Below are 14,597 nucleotides of genomic sequence, written 5' to 3' on the forward strand. Positions count from 1 at the left end.
TCTTTTATTTTTATTTCAACTCAGCTGGGATCAGTGTCTTGCCAAGGTCTTGTATTGAATAAGTAACAACTAAAACTTTGGAATGAAGTCAGTATGTTATTGTTACAATAGGAGTTTGATTCGGTTTCTCAAAGTAAGAACTGGGTCTGTACTGATAGAATTACCAATTCATGGGCAAAGTAACTACAACTTCAATATCTGCAGCCTTGCAAAGTAACAATTAGTAAATATATCAGGCTGCCTACACATTATATAGCCCACAGTGTCAATTTTTCAGATCAGAGTATAATATATATTTGCATCTAAAAAAAATCCATGAAATTAACTACTTAAAATGAAAATCCTACACCTAAAAAAGGGCTCCACTTGTGTGGATCAAACAATTGTGCAACTTGGAGCTATGGTTAAGTGAAATTTTCCATAACATTCATCAACTCATAACAGAACCCTACAGTATTGTACCAGGTAAATAATTTCAAGAAAGCCCACCACCACATTCTCATGGGCAACTTGGAATGGGCAAGAAATGCCGGCCTTGATAGTGACACCCATATCCCGAGAATATATTCTTTTAGAAAAAGTTTTTTTTTTTTTTTTTTACAATTTATGAACTAAAATGTGAACTCTGAGCCTCTAGTATGGGCAAAGTTTTAAACAATGTGTATTTATGGAACTTGGCAACCCACAGACACGTATATGTTGAGGATCTTGCATAGTTCTGCACATTTTGGTAGCACTATGCATTGATTATCTAGCCTCCCCTTAAATGCATCTATAATATTTGCTTCAACTACTCCTTGTGGTCACCATATTATAAAAAGGATTTAGAGGTACTGGAGAGGGTGCAGGAGAAGATTTACAAGGATGATACCAGAAATGCGAGGGTATACCCATCAGGAAAGGATGAACAGGCTGGTCTATTTTCTCTTGGAGAGAAGGCTGAGGGGTGACCTAATCGAGGTCTTTAAAATTATGAACGGTTTTGATAGAGAAGAGTGTTTCCACTTATGGGGAAGAGCATAACTAGTGGCCCTCAATATAAGATAGTCACCAAGAAATCAAATGGGGAATTCAGAAGAAACTTCTTTACCCAGAGGATGGTGAGAATGTGGAACTCGCTACCACAGGGAATAGTTGAGGCAAATATTATAGATGCATTTAAGGGGAGGTTAGATAATCATATGAGGGAGAAGGGAATAGAGGTTTACGCGGATAGTTAGATGAGGAAAGACGGGAGGAGGCTCGAGTGGAGCATAAATGCCGGCATGGACTGGTTGGCCCGAATGGCTTGGTTCTGTGCCATATATCCTATGTAATCCAATTCTTCTTTGCATCTGTCATTGAACCTTTAGTATTGTGTTGAACACTACCAACCAGGTGATTACTGGTTGATATTGTTGTCACCACCGTGCACTGCACCAGTGCTCACTGCTTAGCTGCAGCCAGGAGAGAGGGCATGGAATTTAAAAATCAGGGTCCAAGAGGTTATACAAAAGCAAAATACTGCAGATGCTGGAAATCTGAAAAAGAGAGAATGTTGGAAATACTTAGCAGGAGAAAGGCCATTGACCTGAAACATTAGCTCTGTTTCTCTCTCCACAGATGCTGCCTGTCCTGCTGAGTATTTCCAGGATTTTCTGTTTTTAGTCCAAGTAGTTATAGTGGTTAAACAATGCATTGGAGAGAATGTGTGCTTATTTTGTCATGTACATCTGTAGTGTATTTTACATCAAAAGCAATTAATGCAAATGATGGTGACATTACCATTAAAGAAGAAGGATTCCGTTAAATGCCTCATTTTGTTGATGTTGAGTTAAAAAGCTTTACTTTTTATTTACAATGACATTAAGAAAGTTACTCATTTTACCTCTTCTTGCCAGGAGATGGGCAGATGAACTATTGCAATTGCTTGGTATGAAGAATTCATCTGTTAACTTGTGCTGTAAACACAATTTGATTGTACCACAAAACAATGATTCTTTAATCCAACTGATTATAATATTGTGTTACTGTAAGAAAGGTTAATTTTATTCAACCTATTATAGTTTCGCAATGAATCAAGTTTACCATTCAATGAAACAGGAAAAGATCACATCGCTGCACTTTACATTTAAATAATTTTATTTGGTTTTTTTTTTCCAGTGGTACAGTTTGTACTTGATGACTGAAATGGTGGCTGAAAATGCTCAGTATTCATTGAACAAAACAGACAAACTGACTGCAAATACTTTGACTCCATCGTGAGTACAAAACTGCAAGTACAGAGGTGGGTTCTTAGAGAGAAAAAGTTGACAGAATTCATCAACAAACAAATCACATGCACCATCTTTTGTGAATCTAACACCACAATAACGTATGTGACATCATCTGGACCCATCAAGGGACGCACACCAAGTTCTGACATTTAGAGTTTCCCCCCCCCCTCCATTAGTTCTGCTAGTTACAGAGTATTTAATTTAGTACACAAGTCCACACTAACACCAACGGTTGTGGAACTGTTAAAAGTGTAGCAGTACTGATGAAAACTGAAACACTCAAGAAATGGTTTGCTAATAAATTCCTATGAATATCCTCCGAGTCCACTCCCACAGAGACAGAGACTGTCCAGTATCTTTTGGATAATACATTTAGTTGGAGCTTTCAACACCTATGGTTTAAACACAGATAAACAAAATGCCTCCAGACCAGAATGATCTATGATGATATGAAAAAAATAAGCCAGTTCTGCCCATTCTCCAGTTCACAAGGATGATCATCAGAGAGTTAGACCAGCATTAAGACCTGGGTCTGCTGCATCTTTATAAAAAACACAAGTATTTAATGCAGCATTTCCCAGCAATCTGAGAACCTTGCTGACTACCAAGTAGAAAAAAAACTTTGACAATGAACAAATTAAATGTTCTTCAAATCAGCAACATTAACAAAACAAGAAACCCATGACCTATGGAAATTAGAGCGGACATAATTTTTAAATGAATTGAGAAGGTTTTCATTGAGGATCGAAACAAAAAATACAAAGATATATAATGTGAATACAGTAGGGGAATTGAGAGAGGGACAGCCTCTACAGTTCCCTAAGAGCCAACACAGACCTGTCTATTAAGCCAGTCACTGCTAACCCAACCAATTATTTAAATGGTGGGGAGGAGGTAGAAAGAGGACATTATATGAATTGTGGACTCCCCTCCAAAAAATAATTCTTCCAAAGTATGTGGACCCTCTTCTCGCCACCCCCCCCCCCCCCCAACTCCACTGTAGAGTTGGGGGGTGGGGGGGAAGGGAGAAGAGCGAAGAGCATCCCCTTCTTGAACAGGATAGCAGGACTGGGCTTTCAGCATAGAGTGAACCTACACTGTTGGAATACCAGTTGTGGTTGGCTTTCTTTACAATGAGTGGGATCTACAATCATATTTTGCTGGACTGACTAGGCAAAGAGGCCAGCAACTCCACCGCACATACAACTATTCCTCATTCCAGAATGTTGCACTGGCATTCATTAGCAAGTTGCTTAAATAATGCACAGCACAGACCAGGAATGCAACTGCAATTTCAGTACATATTGCTATGTGTGTGTGTTCAGGACAGTGCAAGGTAAATAATGTGTGGAGTGTGAGATTCAGCCAGCAATTGTTAGCAGTAGCAGACCATGTAGGAACTCCTGATGGTCAAATAGTCTCTCTTTCATTCCTCCTCTTCCACCACTCTCTTCCCCCCCCTGCCCACCCAACCCAACAAAAAAAATAGCAAGTCCTTACTTGGGCCAAAATGCTCTTGAAAAATAGCGTTCTAGTGTACTTCAGCTTCTTGAAGGCGAGATTCTCCACCTATTGACCATTAGATATAGAGAAGATGTTTCCACTTATGGGGGAGACCAAAACTAGGGGCCATAAATATAAGATAGTCACTAATAAGTCCAATCGGGAATTCAGGAGAAACTTCTTCACTCAGAGTGGTTAGAATGTAGTACTCGTTTCCACAATGAGTAGTTGAGGCGAATGGCGTAAATGCATTTAAGGGGAAGCTAGATAAATACATGCAGAAAGGAATAGAAGGCTGCGTGATAGGGTGTGATGAAGTAGGGTGGGAGGAGGCTCGTGTGGAGCATAAACACCGGCATGCACCAGTTGGGCTGAATGGCCTGTTTCTGTGCTGTACATTCTATGTAATGACTAGACATGGAAGGCAATTCTCAATACCATTTTGTTCCGTGTCCTGGCTGGCAGTCTAACATCATTGCAAGTCTTCCCGAGGGCCAGAGAAGAGACATCAATTTGGTGAACAACAGAAGGAAATTGACACAATTTAATTACATTTTTAACAGTTCCAGGGCATTACAGGATTAAACAATGTGAGATGACACATGTAGAGAGAGATTATTAACGTGACAATTTTAACGTGTAGAATTTTTGTTGCACTTTTTCCTCCATTACTAGTCGTTCATTTCTCTAGCAGAAATTCTGTGAAACGTTGATGTTTTTAATTAGCGCAAGCTGCTGGATTTATCACACCTGCAGGAGAACACAACCTCCTCATGGAGGTAAGTTGATGCATCATATCACAGCCAGAGGTGAAGTGCTATACGTGTTAAGTAATGCTATAAATATTCAGGCACACTTAATACCATGCTGATGATCACAGCTGTGATTATTGTTTTGGTCTGTTATTTCAGTTAGAATCCTTCACGCATCTTGCAGTCTTTGCTGCACAAATAAATATGTTTTTCAGGCAATTCTTTTTCCTCAAGTTTTTTTTTGTTTTTGTTTTTTTTTACAAAAAGTATTCAGTTTTCATCTCAATGCCATAAACATAATAAAATATATTTATGTAATCTTCTATACTTAGGACTTCAAACCTCAATTAGAAATTACCTGCTACCTTTAAGTGATTTATTAACTACAAACAGTGGACAAATTGCCTGTTAAACATGTTTCCAACTCTGAATAATAGTTTAGCTTCTATAAATATGGCAATAGCTTGGAGATCTCAGTAACTGGGTCAATCTACAGAGGTCACAATTTCTTTCAGACCAAAACCTGTAGTTCACAGTCTGTCAACCCATTCACTTCCATAATCTTGTCCAATTGCTCCAGATACCGAGCCTGATCGTGCATGAAGTGAGGTATTTGTGCATTCTGCAATATGGCAATAACCTTTAGCCGGTCTACATCTTCATAAGATACCTGAAGGAAAGAGAGAATGGAAACAAAATTCATCTTTACTTTTAATACACGTAGTAAGCATTCATTTTTTTTCCAGGGGGTCAAAGGGGTTGCATCAAAAGAATACTCCAGGATAAGGGTCAGTGTTAAATTGCCAATCACAAGTGTGGTCGGTCTTAATTTTTCAGTTTAGTTTAGCCTAGCCCTAGTTTAATACAAAAGAAATAAGCCATCATCCAGATAGGAAAATCGCTGGTAGCTTAAGAGATGGCAGCTTATTACAAGGTAAGTGGGTTGGAATGCCAAATGTCCTATGCTTCTGGGGCCAAAATTTCCTTGATAAAAACACTCTTGACTGTCCCAAGAAAATCATTCCTTTAAATCTTATGAATGTCCCTGAACCATAATGCACCTTTGGAAGAGAGAGGTAGAAACTTTGCAGAACCTTTCCACGGGAGATTGGCACAAACTCTAGAATCAGGGAATCCAGGCTCAAGCTTAAAAGCAGGACGGTGTCGAGACAGCTTAGATTTAACTACTTTACAGAGAGGGTTGTGAACTGTCCAGGGAGTCAGTGGAGGCATATCGTGCAGAGAAACAGAGATATTCGAGGGAGTGGATGATTCAGGGGGGGACTCGTTTATGGGACCAACCCAATGGATGGCAGTCTTTTCTGATCCTGCACTTGTTATATTCCTATTGAAGATAAGTGAATTGGGTAAATTCCATGCTGTTTGGAAGGAGTGGGACTGATGGGCTGAATGGCCTTTTCTCATCCCAAGAATTCTCATGTTTTGAGTCTGAGGCTCATATGCCAAATTTGCAGAGTTAAAATGGACCAAAATGTAAGCACACCTTGAGTTCTTTGATACGTTTCATAAATAAGATAGGGTTAAATATTTATTTACCAAGTATTCTAATGTCGCTAAGTATACTATAATCAGCCATTTTTTCCCTCTGGTGAATTTTGGGGAATGAAAAACTTTCCACGTTGGGCACCAAGCATCAGAATGAAGCACTTTCAGGTGAGGTGTACAGAATAAAACTCCCTCAACTCTGCCCCAACAATGTACCTCAGTCACAATGTGAGATCACCTTGACTGACCAGGGTGACATTTTTCCATTCAAAGTGAGATTGCCAAATATGCGCAGTTTTGTGTTGTGGCCCTCGGAACTGGATTGGGTTTGTTCAAACTGGTTTCATGGAGGACATTCACAGCCAGTTAGACAGAGAGCTTTTATATGTTGTGTATTTACAAGCCTTCCAATTTGGGCACCTTGTTCTATTTTTGGCATCCAACTGAAATGTTAACTGCTAAATCTGACGCTTGGAAATTTGACACTTGGACACATGACTGGATCAAATAGTAGAATGGGGTAATTTCTGCCGGTTTCCCATTGCACTCTTATGGGCCAGCTGTCATCAAGAATTAACAAAAATACTTTGGATGCATGTAAATTAAATTTCTGAATAACATCTAAAATGGTCATTTGTTATGTTCACGACCTTAGTCTTTAGTTTAGTTTAATACCTCCAGTTTTCTCTTGAAGGACAAATTGGAAAATTAAACTTACCGTCATACCGACAATTTACACTGTCCTTCAGTTCTGAACAAGACAACTTAAAACCAATCCAGAGAAGGATGGATTTGGAGGCTGTTAGCTTTATAGTCCTGATTTATATTCCTGAACTTGCTGCTATTTTGTGAATCTGAGCTTGGCAATGATTGAGCTGATAGAGGTCAAAGCTCATGGAACATCTGAGCTGGGGGACTAGATTAGCCTCGTCAGTGTAAGGTTGTCTATTACTTAGTTGACCCAGAGTTACATCTGTAACTACTGAGAATTTGCACAAAGTATTATCAACGCTCATGTGAACAGCACAAAAGGAAAATCGGGCTGTCAATTCGACTGACCTTCCCCAACGCCGTTAAAAGCTGGAAGTCGATGTTGTCTCGGTGTCTCAGAATTTTAAGGATGCCATCCAAATAGACTTGGTCTTTGCTAAAGCAACCTAAATGAAATAAATCAGATATGTTTACCAATTAATTTCTCCATCACCCAGAATAATTTTCATGTTGTATTCTCACATTAAGCCGGGGGTTGAAGGAGAATAAGGGTACGGGAGGGTAGGAGGGGGAGAAGAGACAAAAGGGAGGGGAGGAGGAAAAGAAGGAAACAGGAGAGTTGAGGGTGAAAGCAAAAGGCAAAAAATGAGGGGAGGCAAGGAGCAATGGAAGAGCACCTTTCACGATCTCAAGACGTCCCAAAGTGTTTTACAGCCAATGAAGTACTTTTGAAGTGTCATCACTGTTTTAATGTAGGGAAATTTGGCAGCCAATTTCTGCACATAACTACTAAGTTCACATGGAGACAGAGAGAGAGAAAGACATTGGGGTAGATTTTCCCGAACCTGTCGGGAAGAAGGCGGGACTTCCCCTTTCGGGTTTCTGACCCGCCTACATCAACGTCTGGCCAATCCGTGCAATTTTCCCTTGTTGAGCCCGCCCAGCGGGCTCAGCAGGCCAATTAAGGGCCACCCGGCAACAGGTGACGTCACAGACTGCAATTTCATCTGTCAAGAGTTCTTGACAGATGAAATATCAGTGTTTCACAGCTGTTTGAAGCTGTGAAACACTGACAGTCCGAGTTCTGACATGAGTCCTTCTGCATAGACTCAGTTAGAACTCTTACCGGCACTCAAAGCTGAAGGCTGTCACTTTTCACCAATCGCAGCCGTTCAGCTTTAAGTGCCGGGTGAGTGATGCGCTTCCGACGGCTACAGGAAGGAAGGCTGTTAAGGTAAGTACAGGTAAGTAAAAGTTCTTTACACACTTTAGACACACTTACCTTTACACTCATGCACCCATCACTCACCTGAACACCGACAACACGACCCCTCCAACCCGACGGCCCGCCTGCTCTAACCTGGCGTGGTTTGGAGCCGTCGGGAAACCCACACGAAACCCCTCAAAATAGGGATTAGGCTAAAAACAGGTAGTTAACAGGCAGTTAATTGGCACTAATCCCTTCCCGCCTGGTTTCGGCGGGTCCCAGTGCGGGGCGGGTACCCGCCGCCCCTAAAATTTGCGTGGGGCGGGGTTTTGGGCGGGATGGTGTCGGGACCCCCAAATTCGGGATTCCCCCCCCCCCCACCGGCTCCATGAAAATCTAGCCCATTGTTCGTATTCAAGAGTTCAGACAGGTAGAAATGTTGAGAGAGGGGAGGGGGAGGGGGAGGTTTAAGCACAGGAGCAGAAAGAAGCACAGACACACAAGGGAGAGGGGAAAAAGTGACAAAGATATAGTCACACTGATAGCCACAAAGCGAGAGAGAGAGAGAAAACACATGCAGGGTTAGAAAGCAATAATTTGTATTTATACAGAAAAATTTGCATTTCTATAGCGCTTTTCACGAGCACCGGACGTCCCAAAGCGCTTTACAGCCAACGAAGTACTTTTGAAGTGTAGTCACTGTTGTAATGTGGGAAATGTGGCAGCCAATTTGCACACAGCAAGCTCCCACAAACAGCAATGTGATAATGACCATATAATCTGGTTTTTTATGTTAATTGAGGGATAAATATTGGCCAGGACACCGGGGAGAACTTCCCTGCTCTCCTTCAAAATAGTGCTGCGGGATCTTTTACGTCCACCTGAGAGAGCAGACGGGGCCTCCGCTTACCGTCTCATCCAAAAGACAGCACCCCCGACAGTGCAGCACTCCCTCAGTACTGCACTGGAGTGTCAGCCTAGCTTTATGTGCTCAAGCCTCTGGAGTGGGACTTGAACCCACAATCTTCTGACTCAGAGGCAAGAGTGCTACCAACTGAGCCACAGCCGACACCGTTAATGGACATCCTAAAAGCGTTTCATGGTTAATTAATTTTTTTGAAGTGTTATGGAGGCAAATGAGGCAGTCAATTTGCACACAGCGAAGTCTCACTAACAGCAGCGATATAAAAGACCTGTTAATCTTACCACCAAAATAGATTGAGAGATAAATGTTACCCAGGAAATCGGGAGAACTCCCCTGCTGTTCTTTAAATGGTGCCAGCATCACATTTCATCCAAAACACTGCACCTCTGCTAGTGCAGCACTAAAGTGTCGGCCTAGGGTATATGCAGAGGTCCTGAATGGCGCCCAATTCAACACTTGGAACCACGAATGTGCACAGGAATGGATATATACATATGCTTGCCACACGAGTGGGGCCACCCATAAGGGAATGCTCGTTAAACACGAGAATAAAATCAATTTGCTTTAGAGCTTCAATATTTTGCTCCAACAAAATTAGGTGTGACCACCATTTCCAAAGCTATCTTGTGATCTGTATCAGCTGTGGCTCAGTTGGTAGCCTCTGAGTGAGGACATCATTGGTTCAAGTCCCACACCAAAGAGTTGAGCACAAAATCTAGGCTGACACTTCAGTGCAGTACTGAGTGCACTGACAGCTGCACTGTCGAGATGCGTTCTTTTAGATGAGATATTAAACCAAGGCCTTGTCTGCCCTCTCAGGTGGACGTGTAAAAAAAAAAAAAAAAAAAAATCACACGGCATTTTTAAAGAGATGGGGAGTTTACCCAGTGTCCTGGCTAACCCCTCAACCAACATTACTAAAAACAAATGTCATTATATCATTGTTGTTTGTGGGACCTTACTGTACATAAATTAGCTGCTGTGTTTCCTACATTACAACAGTGACTACACTTCAAAGGTACTTAAATGGCTGTAAAGTGCTTTGGGACATCCTGAGGTTGTGAAAGGTGCTATATATATGCAAGTTCTTTCTTTTTATATCAATGAATTACATAGTATTTACAGCACAGAAACAGGCCATTCGGTCCAACAGGTCCATGCCGGTGTTTATGCTCCACACAGCCTCCTCCCACCCTTCCTCATTGAACCCCATCAACATATCCTTCTATTCCTTTCTCCCTCATGTGCTTATCTAGCTTCCCCTTAAATGCATCTATGCTATTCGCCTCAACTACTCCATGTGGTAGCAAGTGCCACATTCTACCCACTCTGAGTAAAGAAGTTTCTATGAATTCCCTATTGGATTGATTGGTGACTATTTTAGATTTATGGCCCCTGGTTCTGGTCTCGCCCACACGATTTTCCTCCTTGCACCTTCATACTTCACTTATTTCCCTTCTTCCCTGTGCTGCAAGACTAGACTGATCAGCTGGAAGTATTCACAAGCTAAACTGATCAGTTTATTAAAAGCAAACTGTTCCTGCCATACAGCTGGCCAAGTGATTTATTGCTCCTAGAGTGTGTCTGTAATCTAAACCATACCTCTGATGGCATTCAAGCAATGTGAGCCATAGAACTGCAGACCTCGCTCATTTATATAACTCGTACACCAGCTCTCGCAGCAGTAAACTCTAAGCACAGCAACTTCTACATTTGAATTTCTTACCATCTGCACTTACATTTAACGTGCCCCTTTACACAGCAAAACTCAACCGTAAGTCATTGCATATGGTTACAGTTGTCTACAGGCTTCAGAAGTGATGATTCTTATCTGGTGTTAAAGTCCTTTACCTCGATGTACATCTAATGCTAGTGGCTAAAACAAGTTACTTTGGGCCTCTCACTGAGGCAACAGGACACGCCTGCTAAGCTTCTATTATGACTTAGTATAGTCGCTTGCTCAGCTCCCACTGTCTCTGATTTGTCACGCTACTTGTCCGACACCCAATATTGGATTCGCAGAAATTTCCTCCAATTAAATATGGGGAAGTCTGAAGCCATTATTTTTGGTCGCCACCACAAACTCCATTCCCTAGAGATTGATTCCATCCCTCTCCCTCAGATTGTTCGCAACCTCGCCACCCTATTTGACCCCGAGCTGAGCTTCTGGCCCCATAACCTCTCCATCACCAAGACCGCCTATTTCCACCTCTGTAACATCGCCCGTCTCCGCCCCTGCCTCAGCTCATCGGTTGCTGAAACCCTCATCCATGCCTTTGTTACCTCTAAACCAGACTATTTCAATGCACTCCTGGCTGGCCTCCCGCCTAGCACCCTCCGTAAACTTGAGCTCATCCAAAACTCTGCTGTCCGTGTCCTAACTCGCACCATGTCCCATTTACCCAGAACCCCTGTGGTCGCCGACCTACATTGGTTCCCAGTCCAGCAATGCCTTGATTTTAAAATTCTCATCCTGGTTTTCAAATCCCTCCATGGCCTTGCCCCATCCTATCTCTATTGTCTCCTGCAGCCCTACAATGACCCCCCCCCCCACCCCGAGATATCCGCGCTCCTCCAATTCAGGCCTCTTGCATGTCCTCAATTTTAATTACTCCACCAGTAGCGGCCGTGCTTTCAGCTGCCTTGGCTCTAAGCACTGGAATTCCCTCCCTAAACCTCTCCGCCTCTCTCTCCTCCTTTAAGACGCTCCTTAAAAACTACCTCTGACCAAGTGTTTGCTCACCTGTCCGAATATCTCATGTGGCTCGATGTCAAATTTTATTTGATTGCTCCTATGAAGAGCCTTGTGACATTTCACAACATTAGAGGCGCTATATAAATATAAGTAGTTGTTGTTTATTTATCTGCTAAGCTCCCATTGTGACTTAGTTTATTCTCCTTTTAAACATTGTGAAGCTTTTGCTTTGCGTTTCGTTATAATATAGTAGTAAAAGTGACAACATTGTAAAATCATCTAAATAAGGAAAAAGCCACCAGTTAAAAACGTAGAGAATATTGGAGATATATAGGTGCAGGAGAAAAGAACGAACCGAGAATGACTAATGTCCTCCCATCTGGCAGAGAGAACACTGAGCCACTGGGGGTCCACCAGTGGGTAGCTGAGCTATGCAGACTAGGAAGGTCCTGGGTTTGATCTCCTGCCCCTCCTGGCCCACAAGCAGTGTTGTAAAGGCACTTACTATATGGATCCGGTCCTTCTCACCTCCTTTACCGAACCGACAATGTATAAAAATAAAAAACTTGTAAAAATGGAGGCACATAGCCTCCTTAAAAGCTGTTACCGACCGACCCGCCTCCCGAGAGCGGATTAATCACATGTCCCCCGTCCCGTCTCTAAAACCGGAAGTGAGCAGGTTGGGGTCGGGTTGATCTTAGCTAGGGCAGTGCCAGCGGCAGCGGTATTAAAACTGTCCTCAGTGCTCGGGGTTAAGGAGGGGACAATTCTGCTGAGGTTCTTGCCTGGATTTGCTATCTGTGAGTGTGTTTGTTGGGACCAGGGAAGATGGGGTTGGGCTTTGAATTAACTACAGACTATGTGTAATGGATAACAAGCTACTGGCTGCTGAAACATCGCCGCTTCACCAAATGCAGGGAGTTAAAAGTCATCTTCAAAAAGCTAGCTGATCGTTAATTTTTTTTCTCCCCTCTCCTCCTCTTCTGAAGGCAATGATCTTTTGCTGGGGTCCAGTTCTACATGCACTGGCAGCCTCCTGGCATCTGCTCAACTGGCAATAAGCATTGGCACTCTAGTCAATCTCCAGTAGCATCAGGGCTGAGGTCCGTGCTACCCTCAGTGACGTTCACACATGTGCGGCAAAGGTCACTGGACAGCACAGGAGCAGGAACTCTGGCTGATTTCCCTCCTCTAGGTCAAGGGTCACAGAGAACAATTGTGTCAATATTACTGACCCGACTGAGATCAACAAACTTCAGCATCGAACTTGGGACCTTCCTGGTCTGTATGGTTCAGCTACTCACTGGAGAAACTTGCTGTTCCATTGTAGAAGATAATCTTCATTATTTACAATGCATTTAAGGGGAAGCTAGATAAGTACATGAAGGAGAAAGGAATAGAAGGATATGCTGATAGGGTTAAAGGAAGAAGGTGGGAGGAGGCTTGTGTGGAGCATAAACACCAGCATAGATCAGTTGGGACTAATGGCTTGTTTCTGTGCTGTAATTTCTATGTAATTATCTGTATTAGATAATAATCATCTTTGTATTTCCTGAAGAGAAGGCAGACTACAACCCAATCACATGATCACAGTCATCCAATGTTGCAGATACAAAAATCTGAAGATTGTACTCCATGGCTATGATAGTTAACCGTGTATTGAAGTCTGTTTCATTAGAACAAGTTTCTACCTGGCTGGGATGTGTCAGTCTGACCACGTTTGGCTCGTACACAGTAATCCCACCGAGTGTTTGGGTTTTCCACAAATTTCCCAATGTCCAGAAAGAGCTCACTGAAGGACATGTGACTGGCCTGGTAGACCGTGTAGTAGAGCAGAGCTGCTCTCCAGAGGAAGGGGTCCTTGCGGAACAGCACACTGTGGATACTGGCCAGTCCCTCTTCAGTTGGGTTGATTGGTTTAAGCCCGTGTTTTTTACGGCCATTCCAGTTACACCAGGGCTGTAAATTGTTGTTTAAACCTCGAAGGTAATGGGTACCTGCACAAAGAATTCAATATTAATTCCATAAGACTCACTATAAAATACTCAGCCAGAAAGATATATTTTACCCATCCTCAGACCCAAATGATGCCAGCACTGGAGACACACAACTAGACAGTTTGCCTTCCTTGAAATGTCATAGCAGGTAGGTTCTAATTTTTCTGAATAAACTAAACCAGTGTGTTTCCCCGCCCCCATCGTTGGATCTTATTTGCTCACACTGCTTTTAAGCCAAGGTTTGCCTGGACTTCCATTTACTGCTGCCAGTGGGATCAGACCTCTGCCAATGTCCCTCGTGGTTAGACACTGGCAGGCATAAAGAATATCTAATCAGTCTCGGGACTTAAAATTGGCCTTTAAAAATGCACCTTATAGCACCTAATCACATCTCAGAAATGTCCCAAAGCACTTCACGTACAAGCAATTATTTTGAAATGCAGTGACTATATTGGCAAATACAGCACCTATTTTGCCTGCAGCGGAATCCCACAAACAACAATGAGACGAATGATCGGCTAATCTATTTTTGGTGGGTTTGCTTGAAGACATCAGTATCACCTCCTGCTTTTCTGTACATAGTGCCAAGGGATCTCCCTAAAGAGGCAGACAGGCCTTAATTTAACATCTGATTCAAAGGATAGCACTGCCGACGATGCAACACTCAATACGCATTGCAAAATCAGCCGGGATTATAGGCTCAAGTCTGCTGCTTGAACCCACAACCTTTTAACCCAGACGCTGTCAACTGACAGTGCTGCCAACTGAGCCCAGCCTCAGTGTCCCTGGGCTAAGGAAGTGAAAAATGACAGTGGGAGTCCCCACTTCTGATCACTATTCAGTAACACTCTGTTGGAAGAAATGTGCCTGTATACATCAGGTGTGATGACCCACCGCCCCCCCCACAGGTCAATAGCACTCTCCATGTTCTTAAATGAAGGATGGCCACTCGAGTGTTATAATTAGACAGAGTGAATAACGCCATCAATGTATGGAACTGCTTAAAGGTGGAATGAGGAAGTAGTCATCCTATTGTACTCTAGGCC

General features: G+C 42.7%; 1 protein-coding gene across 4 annotated transcripts in view; it reads right to left on the reverse strand.

Annotated features, from left to right (window-relative positions):
- Positions 1–2,098: 2,098 nt before the first annotated feature.
- LOC147117731 (putative tyrosine carboxypeptidase MATCAP2) overlaps positions 2,099–14,597 on the reverse strand; it is a 42,274-nt gene continuing 29,775 nt past the window's right edge. For all 4 annotated transcript variants that reach the window (XM_085988956.1, XM_085988959.1, XM_085988957.1 and 1 more), the window contains 3 exons: positions 13,246–13,551; positions 7,076–7,173; positions 2,099–5,180 (listed from right to left, as the gene is read on the reverse strand). In XM_085988956.1, coding sequence (XP_085845082.1) covers positions 5,022–5,180; positions 7,076–7,173; positions 13,246–13,551 — 563 coding nt within the window. In that variant the 3' untranslated portion in view covers positions 2,099–5,021. The remainder of the gene's footprint in view (positions 5,181–7,075; positions 7,174–13,245; positions 13,552–14,597) is intronic.

Source organism: Somniosus microcephalus, chromosome 5 (assembly GCF_052327205.1).
Source record: "Somniosus microcephalus isolate GS21.2 chromosome 5, FLI_Smic_1.0, whole genome shotgun sequence".
Classification (NCBI taxonomy): domain Eukaryota; kingdom Metazoa; phylum Chordata; class Chondrichthyes; order Squaliformes; family Somniosidae; genus Somniosus; species Somniosus microcephalus.